Source organism: Acipenser ruthenus, chromosome 15, assembly GCF_902713425.1.
Source record: "Acipenser ruthenus chromosome 15, fAciRut3.2 maternal haplotype, whole genome shotgun sequence".
Lineage (NCBI taxonomy): Eukaryota > Metazoa > Chordata > Actinopteri > Acipenseriformes > Acipenseridae > Acipenser > Acipenser ruthenus.
The window spans coordinates 33,843,667-33,866,406 of record NC_081203.1 but is presented as its reverse complement, the minus strand read 5'-3'; the positions used below and the strand labels follow the sequence as shown (position 1 = coordinate 33,866,406).

The window sequence follows — 22,740 nt, the reverse complement described above, 5'->3', positions numbered from 1 at the left end:
TGTTACGATAACAGATACTGGGGGAATCGGTTTCTGGCATGGTGTGCACGTCTCTCAGAACCGTGACCCAGAGTACTATTCCGGGCAGTCTTTCCAAGGGCTTGCATTCGCTGCTGCCGTTAGTATTGCGCACTTCTCATACCTCACCATACTGTAACTTTGAAAAGATCAACCCCCCCCCACCCCCCGCCCCAATTCATTTGAATTAGTAATGTGCGGAGTTCAGCTGCCAAGCGCCGTGCGGTTTGGAGGAATCGTAATGCTCACGAATCTGTGCACGGATGCACCCCAGCTCGAACCTCTACACTGTGCATATAACTCCTCCTATATACTCCTCCACACCGTGCTATTCTGCTGCTTCAGGGACGCTGAGGGGACATTGTGTAACACAGTTAAATACTGGAGGAGCACTGTGCATTCTAACACCTGTCGGCCAATTCAACACCATGTATAAAATAATCAGTTATAAAAGAAGCGACTTCTTTTGCATGTAAACTAGTGATAAGGGTGTGTGTCGCGCTGTCGTGCTGCCCCGTATGGGATTCAAACAGCGCTCCCGAGGCGCTCTTTCTCTCCCTGCCTCGCTCGCGCTGCAGTGTCGTGCTGTTTTTTTGCAGAGCTGTACCGTGTGGAGGGGTGGAGCTCGCGCCGCAGTTCCTATGGGGACCGGCTGAACCAGTATGCTACACGTCCATGAGCAAAACAAAAAAAACAACCTCTCACAGACACATATACACACAAACCACCTCGTCTCCATCCACACAGGACGAGGGGCACACGCACTGCAGCTACTGCACAGCGAGAACTGCAACGCAAAGGAGAAAAAGGTGCCGCCTGTTCTCATTATTATTATTGTTGCTGTTTTTCTGTCTTTGTTTTTACATTTCAGTATGTGTAGGACTACCGGCTACCAGCTGAAATGCTCTCATCATTATTGCATGCGAGGCAGCAGGGGCTCGAGATTATATATACAGGGCACGGGCTGTTTGTGAATTGTTATCGCTGCAGTGTAGTAAGTTAGTGCGTTGCTTGCATTAGCACAAAGTCCGAACCCGCCTGACTGTAGCTGAATTGGTTTACGCTTTGCTTTTCATACACTGTGTTTGTTACTTTGTTTTAATTTTAATTTTGTTATATATATATATATATATATATATATATATATATATATATATATATTATATATATATATATATATATATATATATATTTTATATATATATATATATATATATATATATATATATAATGGCAGTTTTTTTGTATTGCCTAAGGATAAGCAGCTGTTTGTTTGGTTTGTTTTGTTTTGTTTTGTTTTGTTTTGTTTGTAATTACTTCTGTTTTGAGCATGTTTGTCTGTATTGAGCAAGACTGGAAAATAGCAAACGTAATACCGATCCACAAAAAGGGAGACAAAACCGAACCAGGTAACTACTGACCAATAAGCCTGACTTCTATTATATGTAAACTTATGGAAACTATAATAAGATCCAAAATGGAAAATTACCTATATGGTAACAATATCCTGGGAGACAGTCAGCATGGTTTTAGGAAAGGGAGATCGTGTCTAACTAACCTACTTGCCTTTTTTGAGGATGCAACATTGAAAATGGATAACTGCAAAGCATACGACATGGTCTATTTAGATTTCCAGAAAGCTTTTGACAAAGTCCCGCATAAAAGATTAATTCTCAAACTGAACGCAGTAGGGATTCAAGGAAATGCATGCACATGGATTAGGGAGTGGTTAACATGTAGAAAACAGAAAGTACTGATTAGAGGAGAAACCTCAGAATGGAGTGAGGTAACCAGTGGTGTACCACAGGGATCAGTATTAGGTCCTCTGCTATTCCTAATCTACATTAATGATTTAGATTCTGGTATAGTAAGCAAACTCGTTAAATTTGCAGACGATACAAAAATAGGAGGAGTGGCAAACACTGTTGCAGCAGCAAAGGTCATTCAAAATGATCTAGACAGCATTCAGAACTGGGCAGACACATGGCAAATGACATTTAATAGAGAAAAGTGTAAGGTACTGCACGCGGGCAATAAAAATGTGCATTATAAATATCATATGGGAGATAGTGAAATTGAAGAAGGGAACTATGAAAAAGACCTAGGAGTTTATGTTGACTCAGAAATGTCTTCATCTAGACAATGTGGGGAAGCTATAAAAAAGGCCAGCTCAGATATATTGTGAGAAGTATTGAATTTAAATCAAGGGAAGTAATGTTAAAACTTTATAATGCATTAGTAAGACCTCACCTAGAATATTGTGTTCAGTTCTGGTCACCTTGTTACAAAAGGATATTGCTGCTCTAGAAAGAGTGCAAAGAAGAGCAACCAGAATTATCCCGGGTTTAAAAGGCATGTTGTATGCAGACAGGCTAAAATAATTGAATCTATTCAGTCTTGAACAAAGAAGACAACACGGCGATCTGATTCAAACATTCAACATCCTAAAAGGTATAGACAATGTCAACCCAGGGGACTTCTTTGATCTGAAAAAAGAAACAAGGACCAGGGGTCACAAATGGAGACTAGATAAAGGGGCATTCAGAACAGAAAATAGGAGGCACTTTTTTACACAGAGAATTGTGAGGGTCTGGAACCAACTCCCCAGTAATGCTGTTGAAGCTGACACCCTGGGATCCTTCAAGAAGCTGCTTGATGAGATTCTGGGATCAATAAGCTACTAACAACCAAACGAGCAAGATGGGCTGAATGGCCTCCTCTCGTTTGTAAATTTTCTTATGTTCTTATGTTAAATCTTCTCCGTATATTTTTTCTGTTGTTTTTTTATACAGACTTTAGTCTCGTTTTAACCCAAATCGCACCGCTTGACGAGTGAACTACAGGTCGAGGTTCTGTGTGTTACTGTTGCGTGAGACATTGTGTATTCGCGGAGGCAAAGCCATGCTGTACAACTACACCTGCAGCCCTGCTGTAGCCGCCTTCTATACGATACTAGCGCAGGCTGCTTTGTAAATGAAACGGCGCCGAGTCACACTCACAGACAGCGTTCTCTCGCATCAATGCAAATGCAGAAAATAACAGAAATCAAACGGAACTCGTCGTAAATTTACATATTAGTGTCATTTGTTTTTAAACTATACACAAGAGTTACCAAAATAAACTTTACAGTCTAAAGTATTGAAATGCTTTAGGTGTTTATACTCAGCTGCATAATAATGTTGAATTCTGAAACACTTGATTTACAACGTAGAATTATTATTATTATTATTATTATTATTATTATTATTATTATAGATGAACAAACTAAAGTATTTAAATCACAATAACACTTCGCAATGCTTGGTAGATTAGTTATTGAGTTGGCAGGCAGTAATATTCCTTCAGTTTGTTTTAATTATTATTATTATTATTATTATTATTATTATTATTATTATTATTATTATTATTATTATTATTATTAATATTATTATTATTAATATTATTATTATTTAAACATAAAGTGTGTGACTGTGCACAGCAGTCTATATATTCTGGAGGTAGCACATATCTGCCGCAGCATGGCTAAACTTACAACATTCTTTATAACGGCCCATGTGTGTTTCTTTTATCAGCGCCCTCCTGGTCTCCCCCGTTAGAATGACGTGCAGCCTCCCCGCTTCTGCGCGTTATCCTGCAGGAGATTCCAGTATCCCAGCTTGTAAACGGGCTCAAAACCTCCTGCTAAAGAGGAGCTCGACAGAGGCAATGCGTCCCATTTAAACGCGTGTGGAGCCGGGGGAAAGAGGCTGTCCTCCTGGGTATATGATGTGCGATTTTAACAGCAAATGGGTGAAGTTAATCAGGTGTCTGGGGAGAAAGCACGCTGCGTCCCAGCGAGACAGGGGAACAGAAGATATGACGTCTTCCTTCATAATAATGGACGTATTTCGTTCGGCTTTCCAGTTTACATAATGGCAGGTGTTTCTGCCAGCATGCTCTTTCCTGGCACTAAGGCAGCCGAGGACGCTGCTGCCAATAGCTGCAGAAAACAAATTCTTAAAATCCCCTCATCGCACTTTCTCTAAACTCAGAGTCAATACAGTAGAAGCAGCGCTCTTTCCTCAGCCCTGGTGTTAAACTCCTGGCCGCAGTCTTATTGGACTGACAGTACAGTCTGGAGGAGAACCCCGAACGAGACTGCTGACGGTAGATTTAATACTGGGTCTAGAATCACTGCGTCACACATCGAGAGCAACCTCCAGCCTCTGCAAAAATGAACTTGGGGATTGTGGTGGTGCTGTTTACGATTAAGGTCATTATTAATACATTTGTGTTAAGGTTATACAAAAAAAAAAAAACACAAAAAACCAGTACAGTACGTTCTGTGCGTTTATAGTGACACCGGATACAACAGGTGAGCTCCCATTGCAGTTCTTGCTCTATTTTAAGACTCCTTGTTGGCAGCGCGTCTTGAATCCCTCGGGCAGCTATTTCAGTCGCTCATAAAATATTAATCCTGTTAGGTAAAAAAAAAAAAAAAAAAAGAGCGCTTTTCTAGTTCTACTCATTTGGGACTCCCTCCATTATTATTTTATTTCAGGAACAGTGACCCAGTTTTATTTATTTATTTATTTATTTATTTATTTATTTATGTATGTATGTATGTATGTATGTATTTAATCCGGTAAGACCGAGCAACACTATAATGGTGCACAGCTGCATGGAACAGGGTATTTCCGTGACGTCAGAGCAGAATGTTGGCACGGCACGCAGAGCTAATGGGAAGGCAGCAGTCACTATTCAGCACTTGATTCCAAACCTGTGTGCATGTAGCAGGGACCTGTAGGACACATGTATGCATCATTCAGGAGGCGCTTGCTTTTTCTGTAGAGCTTTTGGTCCTGTGCCACAATACGATAATCACCCCTAGACAAGAGGGGTTTGTAATTGTGAGTACATAATGTATTCATTTCATTGTTCTGGAGTGTAGCACTTTGTAGTATATTCATATAATGTAACAATAAAATAATTATTAAAAAAAACCAAAAACATCACATTCCCATTGGAAGCTGTTAGCAGCAGCTATAGTCCTGCTTGTATTCCTGTGAGAGTGCAGATCTCACACTCCGTGTCCATGACAAAGCATTGTGCACGTTTACCCCACAGCATGCTCGATACAGACGAAGAGCGTTAATCTCAGGGTTTTGTCTGGTTTTTGTTTAGATTTAATGACATGATGTGGTTAGAAGTGTTCGGTAATCAAGTAGAGAGCGAACTTTCTATTGCAGTCTTTGTATTTCAGAGCTCTCGACTTGATTAGAGGGAGCCACTTCTAATCCTATCACGACAGAGGAGAATCCACATCACTGCGCCCTGCAGGAGTCGGCCAGATTCCCGAACGGTGATTTAACCCTGAAGACCGAAGGAGAGCGCAGCCCTGTCGCTGTCCCACAGCAGCTCCTCCTCGTGCCCGCGGATGGAGAAGTACGAGAAGATGGGGAAGATCGGGGAGGGCTCGTACGGGGTCGTGTTCAAGTGCAGGAACAGAGACACGGGACAGATCGTGGCCATCAAGAAGTTCGTAGAGTCCGAAGACGACCCTGTCATTAAGAAGATCGCCCTGAGGGAAATCCGGATGCTGAAGGTACCTGCCTGTTTGTTTTAAGAGAGATTGCAGGTGCTGCCGGTGTAGAGAGGCTATTGGAGGGGAATGGGAAAGAGACCCCCTCTGCATAGCAGTTTGATTCCATTGCCATGAGCTTTAATAGCCTAGACTCTACACACACACTGCAGGGATGGAAATAAGACTCCCATTGCACAGCAGTTTGATCCAATGCTGGTTTTAGTATGAGTTTAATAGGACACACCTGAGCTTGTTACCTCTACACTGTGGCTAATCAAGCTTGTAGTAAAATCTGGAATGGGTGAAACTGCTGTGCAATAGGAGTCTTATTTCCCATCCCGATACTGGCTTATCAAATTCAGCTAGGGCAGAGTCTTGGGTAATCTGACTCTAAAAGCACCTATCAGACGAGGGGAAAAGCCCCGAATTTAAAGCGGACGGTGCTTGATATTTCCAATGTATAATAAAATGGTGTCCAGTGTCCAGACTCGGATGTGAACCTCTTCAGTATGTCTGTATATGTTTGAGTCGTCATGTCTAACCACCTGCATACACTATCTATCTGGTGGGTCTACATTCACCTCTCTGTGTGCTGTGTGTCAGTGTGCGCCATGGCTCTCTGTGTATGTAACGTATCTTTGTCCAATATTTACCTTTGTGAGTGTCAATAAGGCTGAAGCTCAGTCATTCTAAGAGCAGGGTGTTATTGTACAGATCACCTGCTGTGTTCCCAGCCCATTCCCTGAGCTCTCTTTGTGCATGCTGTGGATTTGCCTGCCAGAGACCTCGTCCACAGTAAGAGGTACGCTGTGCTTCTTTCACACAAGCGCAGTGGTTTAAAGCTGCTCTGATTTTTAAAGCGTGCCAGCAGGTGATGCTAATCGTTGCACTGTTTTTTGGGGAATGGGTTTCAATATTTTATTGTTTAAAATCCATTTTTTATTTATTTTTTTTCCGACTGAATTGCGTTTGCCTTTTCTCTGGACAAGTGAAAAAAATGACATTTAGAAAAAAAACACATTTATGCCAAGACTTGATTTTGTAAAGTTTGCAGGACATGCCACATCCATGCTATTATTATTATTATTATTATTATTATTATTATTATTATTATTATTATTATTATTTAATAAATTATATTTCACCTTTAAGGCAACAATTAATTAATCAACTCTGAAATCAGGGTCTCCGGTATGGATGTGCTTGAAAATATCCTTTTGTTAACTGGATATGAATTCACAAACTTATTTGTTCAATAAGTCTGCGATATTCTAGTTGAATTATCGACACTCAGAAAATAAAATTGAAAGATTCCTAAATCCCAGTAAAGCCTGTCATTTTACAAGCTCAGTACAAAGATAATAATCTTCCACTCAGCTTTACAAACACCCAGTGCAGAGGATAATTGCCTTTGATTGGTACTCGGATGTAAACATGAGGGAAGGACAGCGTTTCTTGTTTTGAAATCAACATGTTAATGAATGGTTTTATTAAATGCCTGCTGATTTTTTTAAATACTTCATAAAGACATTTGCGAGTACAAGTAGCGTGTCTTTGCACACCCCTATTGCCTCGCGTGACGGATCATTTCACAGCTATTACCTCTCATAGAGGTGTGTGTCACTGCTGCAGTCTCAGATTACAGCAGCGAAACCTACTCCTGCTCTCTCCTGCAGCCTGGCCAGGGAGACGGGCAGGAGGGTGCCACTCTGTGTGGCTCCAGCCTTTTGTCCCAGGCGGGTAACGCTATCCAAGTGCTGGGATGCGCTGGACCTTTCAAGCTGAGTAAAGGACAGTCGACTGCTTGTTTGAATTTGAACCCAGATGACCAGGGTCCCCCGTTTTATAATGTGCTATGAGCAAATTAGACACATATAGAAGGATAGAACACACAGGGCTAGAGTCAATGTAAAATGTAAATCCTCATAATTTAATGGAACGACAGTGCTAAAGAATCATGTTGTTGTTTTTAATTAAGCATAGATTGTCCTTGCTGTTTCTCCTTCCTCTAGCCATGTATTCTCAATAAGATGTTTGGAAATTAAATTGAGAACCTGCAGTTTCTGTCATTGATTTTAAATGGCGCCTGAATCTTCGATGGACCGATGTCTAGATCCAGTGGATTATCCCCTTTTATTTTCACATGTCTCTAATAAAGAGACTGCAAAATCAGCAACGCACCCTGTCTCTCAGCTAATAGATTATTTTATTAGTAAATGCTCTTGTTGCAAGGTTTGCCACGTCTGTGCCTCGGTTTGCGCAGTCTGTAGTAATGAATTACCCTTGAGCATCCCAGCACAGTGCAGCAGCCCAGGTGTGAAGGAGCTTCTTTCAGGAGGCTTCACAGAGAGCTGTGTTCAGTGTTTCCAGGCAACGCAGCAGGGACGGGACTGCTGAGTGCTTTTGACAGAATAAACACGGTTATTTCCAGAGTGACATGGAAAACTACCTGCCACCTTCACATAAACCACTCGACTCTGCATCCAGTCAAAACCAGAAAACCAAAAGAATCTCTCGCTTCAGTGCAGTCTCGCACTTAGACACGCCACAGACAACTGGAGGAGTTTGATTTGAGGGAATCCCTGAACCCCAGCAGGAAGATCCCAGTCAAGCCAGAGTATTGTGACTGAACCAAAGTGTGACGGCGTTCGGAATCACCGTCCTGGTTTTGGGTAACGTGGCAGCAAGGTTTTGAGAGCCCTGGATCTGCAGCAGACTCCCTGAGGTTAGCTCGTAATGCCAGCGCAAGATACCCCAGGGGCAAGGCACCCCAGGGGCAAGGCTAACAGGGAGTCTCTTCATAGTGTGATGGAAAGTGTGTCTAAAGCCCTGAGCTGGGCGGCGGCAGGCTGACTATGGAGAGCCATGTTTGTTTGTGTGTTTGTTTGCGTGTTTGTTTGTTTGTTCTTGTTTTCCCGAGCCTGTTTATTTGAACGTGTGACAGCTTGTCTCTCTGAGCAGTGGTGTAATCCAGCGTAAACTGGTGGAGTGAAAATCGGTTTCCGATGATGTAAGCTGTGATACTGGAGCTGTCTGAAAGCACAGGGCCCCATAATTTGTTCTGCATGTGTTTGTGTGAAGCAGGAAACTGGCAAGCACCTGGCATTCTTCCTGGGTAATATCACCCCAGGTGTTGAACAAGGCAAAGTAAGATCTGGCTCCTCCTAGGAGGAAGGGGTCAGTCTAGTTTTATGATGTTATTCAGGTAAATCCTTACCTTTGTTCACTGGCTTGGTAGCATTCGCTCTTTTTATCCTTATTTCTCCTCTGTCTGAGCTCGGAGTGGGTCTCTTCATACTGCGGCTGGATTCTTAATTACCTATTAGTGACCTTACCAAGGCTCCAGCCACATTCCCACAGGCTTTACTGGGATGAGGATTCAACCCCATCCCCACCAGCTACACTGTACGAGACCGGATTTCAAACAATAAACAGTAATGTCGGACGGCTTTCATCCGTCCGCACACAAATACAATATACATCATAATAATAATAATAATACAACACAAATGATAACACATAAATAATAAAAGGGCCGGGCTCCTTGCCGCACTGCCGTATTGAGATCAATTGACTGGACCCCACTGGTGTGTCCCTACAAGAGAACAAGTCATGCCTGGCCAGTGATCATTGTAAAACTGCAGAGTAGTAGATTAGTATTTTCCTTTCTTGATTTTTCTCTTCCTCTGTTCTGTTCTCCAGCAACTGAAGCACCCGAACCTGGTGAATCTGATCGAGGTGTTCCGACGCAAGCGGAAGCTGCACCTGGTGTTCGAGTACTGCGACCACACCGTGCTGAACGAGCTGGACCGCTACCCCAGAGGGTAAGAGACCTGACGCGCAGCCCGGCACAGCCCGGCAGAGCCCGGCAGAGCCGAGCACAGCACAGCCCAGCCCGGCACACTGCTCCTTCCTGCTCCCACAACTATAAAACACAGTGATACAATACAGATTGCAGAGCTCCTAAATCATTGTACAGTTCTTGTTATGACGAAGTGTTCCTCGATGTGTTTCTGGCCCTGGCAGTGATAATGCTAATGCTGATAAGATCGAAGGCGAGGGGTTGTAAAGTCACGGTTCGCACTCTTTTGTACTGTGCCTCCAGACTGCAAACCTTCCGCGTGACGGAGGGCATTGTTCAGCTGTTTCCAGGGAGCTCCTCCTGTTTGTCGCGGCATGTTTTATGATACAGTCCCGAGCGGCAGGACGGTCAGTGTTGCGGGGCACTGCAGCCTGTGCGGGGCGGGGTGGGGGGACATCTCCCACTGACAGGGCTGTGAATGTAGTGATTGCTGGGCTTGAATTAGCTAACGACCTGTACAGGGCTGATTGATGGGGGGCCCCTAAGTCAATAAAGCACTATTGTGGGGAGAAGTGGCATTTATGACGGGCACATAAGGCCAGCCTGTCCTCCACTGATAAAAATCCAAGGAGAAGGAAAGGGAGCTAGGAGACAGGGAGCTGAGGGGTTTTTCAAAGTTCAAGGTGCTGGGAGAGGACTGACGATTGGGGGTGGGGTGCTGGTCCATTTGAAAACATCCAGGGGGTAGAGGGAGCAGCACTGTGCTCCACTCAGAACACTGCTGCTGGGACCCTCAGGGCTTGTATTAGGAATTCAGTGGAAAGGGGGTGAGGGAGCAGCACTGTGTCAAGCTGCTCGTCTTGCCCTTTTCCCAGCGCTGGAATTCCGGGAGAGTCTTGTAAAAGTTAATGACCTTGACGGCTTTCTTTCTCCTCCTCTTTTTATTTTACAGTTCCTGTAAAGCCCAGAGGAGTGATTTTTAATTAGAAACGTTTGTTACATCTGAGCTGGTAAAAAAATAAATAAGGCAGGACTCTTAGGGGACTGTTTAGCGTTCCTCGAATGTAGTTGAATTTTCCACCCATTCAGTGTCCTATGAGACAGATTTCCTTGAGCTAATTATTAACAGCAGGACGAGGTTTGAGTTCTGGCCAGTCAGTCTGATGGAGGAAGCTACCTAATGAGTGCCCGGTGTGAAGGAAGCATGAGACGAGTTTTAAACCGTGAATTACAGGAAACACATGTATGAGGCCGGATGCAAGAAAGAGGACTGTGGATGAATTATATTATCAGCAGTGTGTTGGGAGTATGCAAATTCATTTAGAAATGGCAGCTCTACTTGATCCATACTGGAAACTAGACTGCTTGTTTTTTTAAAGCAGCATGTGACACTCAAGATGTCTTCAGCACTCGTGTGTGTCTCATTTTGTAACAGTAACGTGGAAAACAAGTTATTGATCTAAGGAAACAGTCTGGGTTACGTTACACTTAAGTCTAATGTTTTAAAAAAAAAAAAAAAAAAAATTCTGCCAGGTTAGGTGGATATAAACAATAAAACGTGCGTTCTATAAAGAAATAATAAACATATTTATAAAATAGAGAGAAATCTAATGAACACGTAAGCGACATGTTTCATCACACTCGTGCTGAATGGCAACACACGCACCCAAACAAAAACAAATATCATCTGTAAATTGCTGTGCTTAGGGTTGTTGTAATGTAACATCCTTTTACTGTGCAAATGTAGGTTTCATTTTTGTAGTTTTAGAAGCAGTAGTTGTTTAAGATCCATGCTGATAGGTTTGGTGCAGGAGCTGTGAGCTGTGAGCAGAACTGTTCTCTTTTAAAAAGTATATAATAAAAAGAGGTTGAGTTGCATTCTGACGACTTCAGAAAACGCTTGCTATCAATCCGATCAGCCTGTGAAATATTGTGAGAGTCAGCCCAGCGAAGAGAAAAGGAATTCTAATCTCGCTGAAATAAACACCCCCAGCTTTCAGATGGAATCAATAATTCATACAGGTGACTAACAGAGCTGTCGTGTTTAAACAAGGCTGTGCAGAGCCTTTCACACACCGCAGACTGACAGCATGCTGTGTTTAAACAAGGCTGTGCAGAGCCTTTCACACACCGCAGACTGACAGCATGCTGTGTTTAAACAAGGCTGTGCAGAGCCTTTCACACACCGCAGACTGACAGCATGCTGTGTTTAAACAAGGCTGTGCAGAGCCTTTCACACACCTCCCAATCATCGTGGGGTTGTAGTGTTTTGTTTTATTTTATTGATACTTTGTTTTTGCAAAAGCTAAGAATCAACATTCTTCAAATGGACAATGATCTGGAGAGATTGAGTAAGAATTGTAGATTAAAGCTTCCACTCCAAATTTAACAAGTGCAAAATGGGCAGGGAGGCCTGGTAAAATGCAAATGTAGTGTTTAAATAACACTGTAAACCTTTATAAGGGTACATTTGGCAGAAAACAAAGGGGTGGAAAGCCAGGCGATACTGTACTGTATTGTTTCATGGGAAAAATAAATGTTCCTCTCTTTCCTTTTTGTTTAATAAAGGAAGAGAGGGGCGGGTCTTCAAAGAGGCGGTGTTGTTCATTTCTGTCTCTTTCTCGTCTCTCAGGGTACCCGAGCACCTGGTGAAGAGTATAACTTGGCAGACGCTCCAGGCCGTAAACTTCTGTCACAAACAGAACGTAAGTCTGCAGCTCAAAGCACAGCATTGAGTTTCTTTGTAAAGGACACTTTTTTTATTTGGATTCTCCTTTCATAGGGCTGGCTGGCAGTAAAGTCAAGGCAGACACGACAGGGCTTGTTAACAGTTTTTTCGTAACACAGAACATGACGAGCATGGCAGCCAAGCACCCCAGGAGATTCATCACAAAATCCAGATGGGACTTTCCCTTTCACTGCAATTACCTGCTTCTGAAAGTCACTGTGGGCAGAGTGTTACAGAGGGGCTGGGTTAGTGGTTACACTCTCTGGTGTACCAGCTGTACTTGGAGAAAGACATGTTTGAGACTGGACTGTTCCATCAAGCTTGGCTATGCATTCCCCATGATCTGGAGACTAATGGATGAATTGTGTTTGTTTGTTACAGTGCATTCACAGGGATGTGAAGCCGGAGAACATCCTCATCACCAGACACCAGGTCATTAAACTGTGTGACTTCGGATTTGCCAGGATACTGAGTAGGTTCAAGAGACTCTCAAATCAGCAGAAAGAGTGCCAGGGACCAGGATGCATTGAAACCCTGTGGTTTAGCCCATCTGGAATCAGCCAGGGGAAAGAGCTGCTCGTGAAATGACTAGAACAGCGCAGGCTTTGAGGGCAGTCTAGCAGGAAGCGCTAATCCGTGCTGCAATCACACAGGGGGAAAGGGCACTTCAGACACACCCATGCTTTCATTTTAAAAGAAGTCTTACTTTGCAAAAATGACGGGTTTAAAGTAGTACAGAATGATGCACGATGAGGGGGGTATCCAGGGCTATGGAGCCAGTGTTACAAGCTTTTATTTTGCTTTAGTGCAAAACTGCTTCGCCTCTAAGTGGAACAGATCGAGCAGATTGAAACGGGGAATCAAGCATGGCGTCAATACAAACACACACGCAACGTGCTATTAATTGTGTATTGAAAGTGCCCTTTCTACACCTAAACAAAAACAATGCAACAGATATTCTCATACGATTCAGCACATGTTCACTCCTCTCCCCGTCATTACGCAGTCATGGTGCTTTTTTATTTAAATGTTTTACAAAAGCTGAACACTGAAACGTGAAAATAAGCATCGGATCCTTTAAATGAACAGCTCTGAATGGAGTATTTCTGGTTATAAAACTTGATTGTCCTTCAAATAGGAGGCTGGGAATAGATGTTGTAAATATGCTGTCGCTTCACCCTTATAAAAGATTCCAAACATATTGATTTAGAATGGATCAAATTACAGAAATACAGCTAGTCTTCCATTTTTTTTTTCAAAGAAAATTATATTTAGTACTTAATGGGTTAACAAGCCTAAAACTTTATCCAGAAATGTGCATAATAAACCAGTGCTTCGTTCATCTACAGGCAACGCACTCCTAAACTAATTCTGATCAGCTCTGATTTCTGGGTTTGTTTTGGGTAATTGCAGTTCGTTGCTCGCTTCCATGATTTGCTGCCATTTACTCTCTTGTGTTTTTTTTTCTGAATGAACTGGCGGTTCAGTTTAGTTTTTTCAGCAGCTCTTTGTATAAGAACTCGCTCTACAGATACTGATTGTGCTGGGCTTTCAGAGGCACTCGGCATTCAGCTGCATTTGAGCTTCCACAAAAGCCTTTTCCGCAGTTCAGTTTCAGAGACAAAGAAAGAGAAATAGATGAAGGAGGGTGTGGGGCTGCTAGTTATGTGTAATCTGACCCGCTGTGCTGAATCCCATTACCTGGCTGTGCATTTGGAGCTGGTCTTTGTGGCCACTAACCAGTCCACAGCAACAGAGACGCCCCGCTATATCTAACTGGCCTTCGTGTTGGGATGTGAATACGAGGTGCATTCCCTGTTTAATTAGGGTTATTCTGAGTCAAAAACATACTGATGCCTTTGTCAATATCATCCTGCCCCAGTAATGGAAATGCTGTACCTGGGCATTCCAACGACGATGTGGGTCTGAGGCTGTATCTTTAAGTAGTGCTGTGACTGAACCTCTGTCTGTCGCTGGGATGACGACACAGCTATGTGGCGATGCAGGGCAAAGAAAACTAAAATCCACGTTGGTCTGTAGTTTTTAAAAAATTGTTCTGTCTTGTTTTATAGGCCTTTTTTAATTTATTGTGAAGATTTTTAAGCTGGCTCGTGCCCCCATACATATTTAAATCTATTGTCCCTTTATGTACCTGGTCCCCAGCTGTACTAACTGTGTGGCCCCCCACTGTCCCTGTCCACAGCCGGCCCCTGTGATTACTACACAGACTACGTTGCGACACGCTGGTACCGGGCCCCAGAGCTGCTGGTCGGGGACACACAGTATGGGCCCCCTGTGGATGTCTGGGCCATCGGCTGCGTCTTCGCAGAGCTGCTCTCTGGCATCCCCTTGTGGCCGGGCAAATCGGACGTGGACCAGCTCTACCTCATCAGGAAAACACTGGGTGAGGAGGGGGAAGAGGTGTAGAGGCGAACTGAGCAAACAGGCTCTCACATCTGAATACACATGTAGCTGTGCCAGACCAAGGTTAACCTTTCCCTTTAGCTGTGGAAATAAGACTCCTATTGCATAGCAGTTTCACCCATTCCAGGTTTTTTACCACAAGCTTGATCAGCCACAGTTATAGGCAACAAGCTCAGGTGTGTCTATAATTTATTTCAGGACGTTTCAGACAAAAGCCCTTCTTCAGCTGTCTGGAAAGAGAAGTAAACACAGCGCAGTAAACTTGGTATTCTTTCAAGAATTCTGTGATGTCATAATTATGCTGGAATAGAATGTTCCTTCCAAGAGATTTCAAGGTTCCTATTCTGAAGATAAACTCTGGTTCCCTTTGTTTATGGGTATGGCCAGGGTGTAACTGAAGGGCAGACTAGCTCGGTGACAGCTGGTAGTACAATGCTGTCACTGTTGCTCAAACTGTTGCCATGCAGCTTTATGTATTTATTTATTTAGGATGTAAAGCTCAACGGGATCAACTTTACTTTTTGAGTTTCGGTTGTGACGACCTGTTTACGAGAGTGTCCATGGGTTACAGTAATCAGCCCAGCACACTGTGTGGACAGGAGCTCCACGGGAAAAATACAACGCAATAACAGAGGATCATAAATGGGCTCTGTGTGAAATCATCTCAGTGATGGCAGTGCTGTTATGAATAACACTGACCCCTGCAGGCCAGGGGAGGCTATGCCTCTGTATAGAAATGCTCTATTATCTGCCCATGCAAACGTATACACATGCTTTGCACAGCGGTTAGGCTGCAAATTTCAATTCAGTTGATTTGTTTGTCACAAAATAATTCTGGTTCATTTCTCACTGTCTGTTCTGTGTTGGCAGGTGATCTCATTCCCAGGCATCAGCAGGCGTTCAGTACTAACCAGTTCTTCAGTGGAGTCAGCATCCCTGTGCCAGACAACAGGGTAAGAACCGAGCGGGGGGGGCTGCTCCATGTGCACTCAGTGTTCCGGAACAGAATGGTCTGACCAGCGATAATTCTGCATTCTGTTATGAGTTTAGTGCTGATCAAAACCTTATGGGGCCAGTTATATGGCAGCTTACAATAAAAAAAGAAAGGAAAAAAACGCTGATAAAGTAGCAAGCTTCATGCTAACTGCAGACCCCCTACAGCTGTGTAAAGGCAGGTACGTTCCCTTTGAACCCATACCGCTGTGCCCACACTGTCTCCGGTATTTGCAGTGCATGCACTTGTGGAGTGCTGATGGGTTCTGTTTTCTGTTTTGTAACTTGTGTTTTTTTTTTTTGCTTCCTGCAGGAACCTTTAGAATTGAGATTCCCGGGTGTTTCTTCCCAGGTGCTGGGGTTAATGAAGGTAGGCAAGAAGACTAACAAATAAAACATGGAAAGGTTTACTTTGGAGAAACGCAGGTTCTTATTTATTCACCGCAGCCCCTGCTCTGATTGCACACACACAGGAAGAATACAAATAGCAGCTCTGCACAAGCGCTTCCAAACTGTAATGTAAAAAAAAACACCAATCATCCACCCACACAGGAAAGCCCAACTCCAGCACACAAACATCCTGATAGGGAAGAGCTCCTTTCAGCTCGGCTTCTTTCCTCACAAGTATAGGGACATTTTTAAGTGGCGTTCTGCACTGTAGTATTTTTTTGTTTTTATATCATTTTAAAAGACTGCACAAATATCAGCATGGTTGTCTATTTAGTTTTGGTTCACAAGCTTCGACTCCCGTTTCTCTTGGTAGCAGGAACTGAGGAGTCCAGCTGATCTCCTGATCAGAGAGTGGGTTGCAGTGTTGAGGCAACATTTGAAATGGGTAGAATAAAGGGTGGGGAAAAAATCTATTAGTTTAAAACAGGGTTAATATAAGCTCTGTTTAATACTTTGCATTTCCACAGCCTGTGGGCTGTCTGAATCCATTCTCTCTCCACCCCGCTCCCTCTCCAGGGCTGTCAGTGTTTTTAGACACTGTCTGAATCCGTTCTCTCTCCACCCCTCTCCCTCTCCAGGGCTGTCAGTGTTTTTAGACACTGTCTGAATCCGTTCTCTCTCCACCCCTCTCCCTCTCCAGGGCTGTCTGTGTTTTTAGACACTGTCTGAATCCGTTCTCTCTCCACCCCTCTCCCTCTCCAGGGCTGTCTGCGGATGGACCCTGCGGAGAGGCTGGCGTGTGGGCAGCTCTTGGAGCACCCGTACTTCGACAGCCTGCGTGAGGACAGTGAGGCAGCGGCGGCGGGGAGGGAGCAGGAGCGTGCCACCAAGAGGAGGGCCAGGCTGCCACGCAAACACCTCCCGCCCGGGGTGAGCGATACGAGCCAGCGCTGGGACCAGCAGGGGGCTCTCACCTTCCAATACTCTATTCAATTCAAACTGTCTGGAAAACAAAAACATTCGTACCGTAGAACTGGAAAATCTCTCTCGAGTCAAATGAATGCAGAACCCCGATCACATTACCTATGCTGATCACATGCCAACACTGAATTAGGAGAAATCTTAAAAGGGAATTTCTATAGGCCTATTATTAAGAATGAATAATCTATACCTATGTTACTTTATACAGTCAGTATAAACCATGACATGACTGGTGATGTGTTACTGAAATTGCATTGTAATAAGCTGTTACCAACACTTTCAATAACACCTTTAGAGATGTTTTATTAATATATATACCACACAGGGTGCGTTACTCACTTTGTGAAGCTTACTGTAGGTATGAAGCATACTTTTGCAGAATATTAGGTTTTCACTTTGACAGCTCTATTTTAATTTGAACATAGATTATTATGAAATGTGTATTCTTTATTAAAACCAAACGAAGGGTTAAAATGATTTACATTTATTTAATTCTCTCTCTCTCTCTCCTCGTTTTCAGTATTTGCCTCAGCTCACCGGCAGCAACATATTCCCATCGTCGGACAATAAGAAACACAGCAACCTGCGGAAATTCAATTACCACTTTCCCAACATCTAACCTCCGCGTGTCGGAGCCTGAAGAACAGGACACCTTCAGGGACTCGGGAGGGGTGGAAAACAAGCGAGGCAGGTGTAGACAAGCACCTACTGCAAAAACTAAAAAAACAACAACACAAAACAAAAGCTGTTGAGTTTTTCCAGTGCAGCGAGACCAGTGAAGACTGGAGGTTCTAAGTGGAGCTGCAGTCTGATGGGGTTCTCCTGGGCACTGGTGTTGATTTATTTTCTCCTTGATGTAATGATTTCTTTCTTCTTTCTTTGTGTGTCTGTGATGACAAGGTACTCTACACACAGTTCCGCTGATACATTTCTTACCCGACACGCTGGGCAAAGCAGAACCATACTGCCTTCAACTGATCTACTTGCAGTGCAGTGCGTCAGCTGAAGTTTGCCAATCGATACTTCTAATGTATTTTTATGCACCGCATGGGCATACCTCTGCTCAGTGTTCAAAAGGGTCCTAATAGGAACCATGACAAGGGCTTCATGATCATGTGAAACAAGACTGCAGAAGTTGATCAAATCAACCCCCTTGTATGCCGTGTCAGCTCAACCCCTTGGATAGTCACATGGGCTTGCCTTGTCTTTCTGTGCAAACACAAACCCGCTTCCTCACATTTCAGTTGCCTTGTTGGCTATTTTATAGGGAAACAAAAAGCCTTGCCATGTGACAGCTGGGGATGCACACACAAAATGCATTATACCACTATGAGGACTTTTACTGCGCAAAAAAATACAGACTTTTGGATTAAGAAACTCAAAGTTTCTGAATCCTCCCCAGCACTCGGTCCTGTCTGAATGCAGCCCTCTGTCAGGGAGCAGAGTGAGAAGAAGCTGCTGCCTCTGTTTATCTGTGTGTCGCATGGCCAGGGCTGCAAACTGGGATTGTTACATTTGTTCTTGGTTTTTAGGACCACAACATGCCAAATTAAAAAAAAAATAATAATAATAAATCACATTAATGTTATTATTTATTATTATTTTTAGCAAATCCACTCAAATCGTAGACTTTGGATTTGCCCAAAGTTACTTGTGTAATTTTTGTATGGAGTAATTTTAAAAACGAGGTATCAAATACAAATATTGAATATAAAAAATAAAACCGCTTGTAAAGTGCTTTATTAAATTTGTGTTGAAACAGCTTGTTTGATTTGATTTATTTAATGAGGTACCCCATTCACACAAACACAGTTCGGTTGTCAGCATGGCTGTTTCTAGGCATTCAAGGATCACTTTTACATTCATATTTCTTGCACAAAGCAAAAATAAATAAATAAAATAAAATAGCAGACATCTGTCAAAGCAAAACACGCATTAGCGTAAAGATGCATTATTCTAATCTCTGCAGCAAACGAGATCCTGCAAAACACATTCACAGCTGTTTCCTCAACACTTGGAGACCCTGCATGTCTATCACTTACAGGAAACACAAAATCACAACTCAACATTGAAATGAATGTCGTCTCATTGAGCTAGTCTCATCCACCCAGCCCCAATGAAACACAACGAGCTAGCCTCATCCACCCAGCCCCAATGAAACACAACGAGCTAGCTTCCTCCACCCAGCCCCAATGAAACACAACGAGCTAGTCTCATCCACCCAGCCCCAATGAAACACAACGAGCTAGTCTCCTCCACCCAGCCCCAATGAAACGCAACGAGCTAGTCTCATCCACCCAGCCCCAATGAAACGCAACGAGCTAGTCTCATCCACCCAGCCCCAATGAAACACAACGAGCTAGCTTCCTCCACCCAGCCCCTTACTGAATCTCCAAGAAAAGAAAAAAAAAGTGCCAGAAGCATAGTATTAAAAGTTGCAGTGTTCAAGTTCTATGAAAATAAAACTAAATTCCCTGGGCTCTGCTCACTGTATTCTTTAGCAGTCACTCACATCTACAGCACCACAAAGTACACCTTTATTCACATTCCTCAAAAAGGTAGATAAGTAAGATGCAGGGCACCAGCTTGCCACATGCTATTGTGTGGCACCAGTGGCCTGCTTGCTATCAATCACTTTTGTAGCTCTTGACTGTGTTCTGTCCCAGTGCCAGGCTGTCCAGTCAAGCCCTGCCCAGTCCATCCCATGCTGCTGTCCTGTGCTAGTCCAGGTCCAGCTCAATGTTCAGGTTTGGCAGTGCGGTGCGCAGCATTTGAACCGTCTTGTCTTTCTCCCGTACTCCCGGCAGGTCGCTGAGAAGCAGCCTCTCCAGGTTCCTGCAAGGACAGAGGCAGGAGAAGCAGCATTCAGCGCACTGTTCATCATCACCACCGCGCCACAATCAATCGCTTTCAATTTATTTAACTAGGACAGAACCCTGGAGATGTACAGCTCGTTGCAAAGGGGGTCTTTGAAAAAACAGGACAAAACCAATTCAAACAACCCTAAAAACAGTAATACAAAATAAAACACAGAAAAAAAGTAAAACAAATCCAATTTACATCGATCCTGATCACACTCAGTATTTACAGGATTTGCAACCCTGGTCAGATTTAAAATATATATTTAAGAGTGATTTAAAAAGGTATGTGAAGAGGCTGTTTTATGTTTGAAGACAATGAATGCCCAAGATGAGATGCCTGAAATCGGTTCTGTACTGGTCAGAATTGGTCGGACTCACTGTATTACAGGAGTTATCCAACCAGAACAAAAATCCTGCTAAATGAATTACCTGCTAGAAATGGTTTTACAGTACCTTTACCAGTACAGAACAGACTTGGCATTTGAAGCATGGGTGTGCTTTGCCCAGCACGGCTGATGCGATGTGCAGTCTGGAATTTATTTTCTTAACGCCTGGCTGGGCTCTTGACAGCGCCCCCCTGTGGTCAGCGCAGTTTGGGGGTGCAGGGGTGGCTCACCTGAGGTGGTGCAGGGCGAGCAGCCCACGGTCAGTCACATTGCCGCAGGACACCAGCTCCATCCTCAGCAGGCTCTCCTGCAGCTTCTCCACCTTGCTCAGTCTCTCCAGGCACGCGTCCTCGATGTAGATGCACTTGCACAACTTCATCTCTTCAACGTGCTCCAGGCCGTCTGGAAACAAAGTCAAATTACATTTGCAAGTAAGCAAACTGCAGGAGGCGTTCGCCCCAAGAAAACAAAAAAAAAAACAAAAAAAAACACAACAGTCCTGTAAAGTCAGTGCCAACTACTTTACATCCAGATTAGTGAAGAGTCAGCAATGGAAGGCTGTTCTGACAAGAACACACACTGTGAACCGTCGGCAGTCACATTCATAATGAACACCTCTGCAATGCAATCAAGTCGTTTCGAACGGTTTAACCAGCATCGTTTTGCACTCCTCTCGCCTCTAAACTGCACAAGGTGACATCTCTTAGAAAATAAGAGACACCAGGAGTGGAAAGAAGACTCCTGCTGCATAACAGTTTCACCCGTTCCAGGTTGTAATATGAGCTTGATTAGCCACAGCGTTATAGGTAACAAAACTCAGGTGTGTCTGATTAACCTAGGAATGGATCAAAATGCTGTGCAATGGGAGTCTGACTGCCATCCCTGCACACAACACATCACTTTGGCGTCCGTATTTACCCACCCAGGTGGTCGAAGCCCCTGTACATGATGCAGGACTCGGTGGCGTCGATGGCCTGGATCTTGTACCTGCCGATCGGGCCGGTGGGGAGGCCGTTGTAATCGTGCTGCCACCTGTCGAAGCCCTGGAATCGGACCTTCGCCCCGCAGCGCAGAAGCCACTCCGAGGCAGCCTGGTCGGGACCCACCGCTTTGATACGCTCGTAATCCACCCTGGAGCGAGGGAGCGGGAGAAACAGGGAGGGAGGGGGCACAGCGGAGTGAGGTACAAGCAACAGTCTCATCTTAGACCCACCGCTTTCATACGCTCCTAATCCACCCTGTTGAAGTGCTAGTTATATAGGTTGTTTTGTTTGCACGTTCTTTTTTCTTAAAACTCTGGCGACACCTGCTGGTGGTTGTTGAAAACAGCACCACAGAACAACACCTTCTGCAGTTTCATTGACACCAAAAAGAATGTAATCGGGATATAACCGCACCCTACTTGTGACAAAGAACCCCCAAAAACCATTGTAAAATATTCAATATCACCATCCATTAGATTAGATGGACTGTCACACATACAACAGGTAGATAAGAAACAATGGCACTCCTAGAAAGAGCCCGGCTTGACCTTGCTTACTTGTTGAACACTGCGTTCAGCCAGCCCCAGAAAGGCCTGCAGCCGCTGGGTGGAGACGCCTTCTGTACCGACAGCAAAGTCTGGGCTGTCTTTACCAACAGCTTCATCGTGTCCTACTGAAAGAAAGACTGCGTTACACAGAGTGACAGAGTTTACAGCAATGAGCCGTGATCCTGCGTTACCTGCAGCGCGTCACCTGCTGAACAAGGTGAATGCGTGGCCGCCCTGGCCAGTTTCACAAAGCAGGTCTAGATAGCGGGCTGCTAAATCAAATTAACAGACGTTGTGCGATTCAAACTGAATGAAAGAGGCGTGCTTGGTAATATAAAACTGTAGTCTGAGGGCCGGGGGTTATAACCTCACCCTAACAGACATAAACGTCCTGCTCCAAGGCGATTTGTCCTGGTAATTAGATTGACGTCATTTCAGCTGTAAGTGTCGTATTTTTATTTATTTTTTCAGCCTGCACACAGTAACGATGTGCAAGTCGCTATAGATGACAAGGTCACAATGGCAATGCAACTTTATAATATAACGGGATAATCTGAAATACACCGTGGAGCCAGAGCTGTAGCACTACAGGGAGGTCGAAGATAAAAACAGCACAATTATAACCGTACACGTCATGCTAAATCTACACGATGTATGCCATTGAAGACTACAATAAGCAAAAAAATAATAATAAATAAAAAAAGCTATTGTCTTTTCATACAAACAAACGGCAGCCACGACAATGAAAGAGACCGTGTCATTAACAGAACAAATGTACAATGATTACCAAATCTGCAATTAACTCCCGTGGCCTAACGCTACAGGACGAAAGCCTAATGTTACAAAACCTCAGTGCTTACGTAGCGAAGAGAAAAACACCGACCTAGCTTTAACTGCTTGGCGTCCTTCCTTAAACATGTATAATTTGCTAGTTATAACAAGCCTAACCCCCGTCTCCTCGGGACAAAGTCGAAATGTTGCTTTATTTACAACTTCTCAGAGCACGCCCCCCAGCCGACCTTTCACCCAGACACGGCTCAGCCTCCTCGCCTCCCATTGGCCG

General features: G+C 43.9%; 2 protein-coding genes across 6 annotated transcripts; one reads left to right on the top strand and one right to left on the bottom strand.

The window, feature by feature from the left end:
• Window positions 1-285: 285 nt before the first annotated feature.
• LOC117421988 (cyclin-dependent kinase-like 1) lies at window positions 286-18,658 on the top strand. Of its 2 annotated transcripts, none has more exons than XM_034036560.3 (10): window positions 286-827; window positions 5,261-5,602; window positions 9,284-9,405; window positions 12,016-12,088; window positions 12,493-12,583; window positions 14,315-14,515; window positions 15,406-15,488; window positions 15,842-15,898; window positions 16,681-16,848; window positions 17,420-18,658. In XM_034036560.3, exons 2-10 carry the CDS (start codon window positions 5,435-5,437, stop codon window positions 17,516-17,518), a joined length of 1,062 nt encoding a protein of 353 aa, XP_033892451.3. In that variant the 5' UTR covers window positions 286-827; window positions 5,261-5,434; the 3' UTR covers window positions 17,519-18,658. The 2 variants fall into 2 exon arrangements, with proteins under 2 accessions (XP_033892451.3, XP_033892453.3); XM_034036562.3 differs by lacking the exon at window positions 286-827 and adding an exon at window positions 3,574-4,372.
• LOC117416502 (ATP synthase subunit s, mitochondrial-like) lies at window positions 18,623-22,718 on the bottom strand. 4 transcript variants are annotated; one of them, XM_034027624.3, is made up of 5 exons: window positions 22,561-22,718; window positions 21,687-21,799; window positions 21,069-21,277; window positions 20,377-20,548; window positions 18,623-19,734 (listed from the first exon to the last, which is right to left on the bottom strand). In XM_034027624.3, the coding sequence occupies exons 2-5, from the start codon at window positions 21,791-21,793 to the stop codon at window positions 19,620-19,622; spliced, it is 603 nt and encodes a 200-aa protein (XP_033883515.2). In that variant the 5' UTR covers window positions 21,794-21,799; window positions 22,561-22,718; the 3' UTR covers window positions 18,623-19,619. The 4 variants fall into 4 exon arrangements, with proteins under 4 accessions (XP_033883515.2, XP_033883523.2, XP_033883529.2 ...); XM_034027632.3 differs by having other exon boundaries at window positions 21,687-21,802; window positions 22,561-22,709; XM_034027638.3 differs by having other exon boundaries at window positions 21,687-21,802; window positions 22,538-22,658.
• Between the last annotated feature and the right edge of the window lie 22 nt (window positions 22,719-22,740).

What these genes read in the sequence shown, in the direction of transcription:
- LOC117421988 (XM_034036560.3), top strand. Translation starts at nt 5,435, where the DNA reads ATGGAGAAGTACGAGAAGATGGGGAAGATCGGGGAGGGCTCGTACGGG. An exon ending in CGGATTTGCCAGGATACTGA is followed by an intron (nt 12,584 to 14,314) that starts GTAGGTTCAAGA and finishes CCCTGTCCACAG; the next exon opens with CCGGCCCCTGTGATTACTAC. An exon ending in AGGTGCTGGGGTTAATGAAG is followed by an intron (nt 15,899 to 16,680) that starts GTAGGCAAGAAG and finishes CTCCCTCTCCAG; the next exon opens with GGCTGTCTGCGGATGGACCC.
- LOC117416502 (XM_034027624.3), bottom strand. Translation starts at nt 21,793, where the DNA reads ATGAAGCTGTTGGTAAAGACAGCCCAGACTTTGCTGTCGGTACAGAAG. An exon ending in CTGAACGCAGTGTTCAACAA is followed by an intron (nt 21,278 to 21,686) that starts GTAAGCAAGGTC and finishes CCCTCGCTCCAG; the next exon opens with GGTGGATTACGAGCGTATCA. An exon ending in CAGGGGCTTCGACCACCTGG is followed by an intron (nt 20,549 to 21,068) that starts GTGGGTAAATAC and finishes CTTTGTTTCCAG; the next exon opens with ACGGCCTGGAGCACGTTGAA.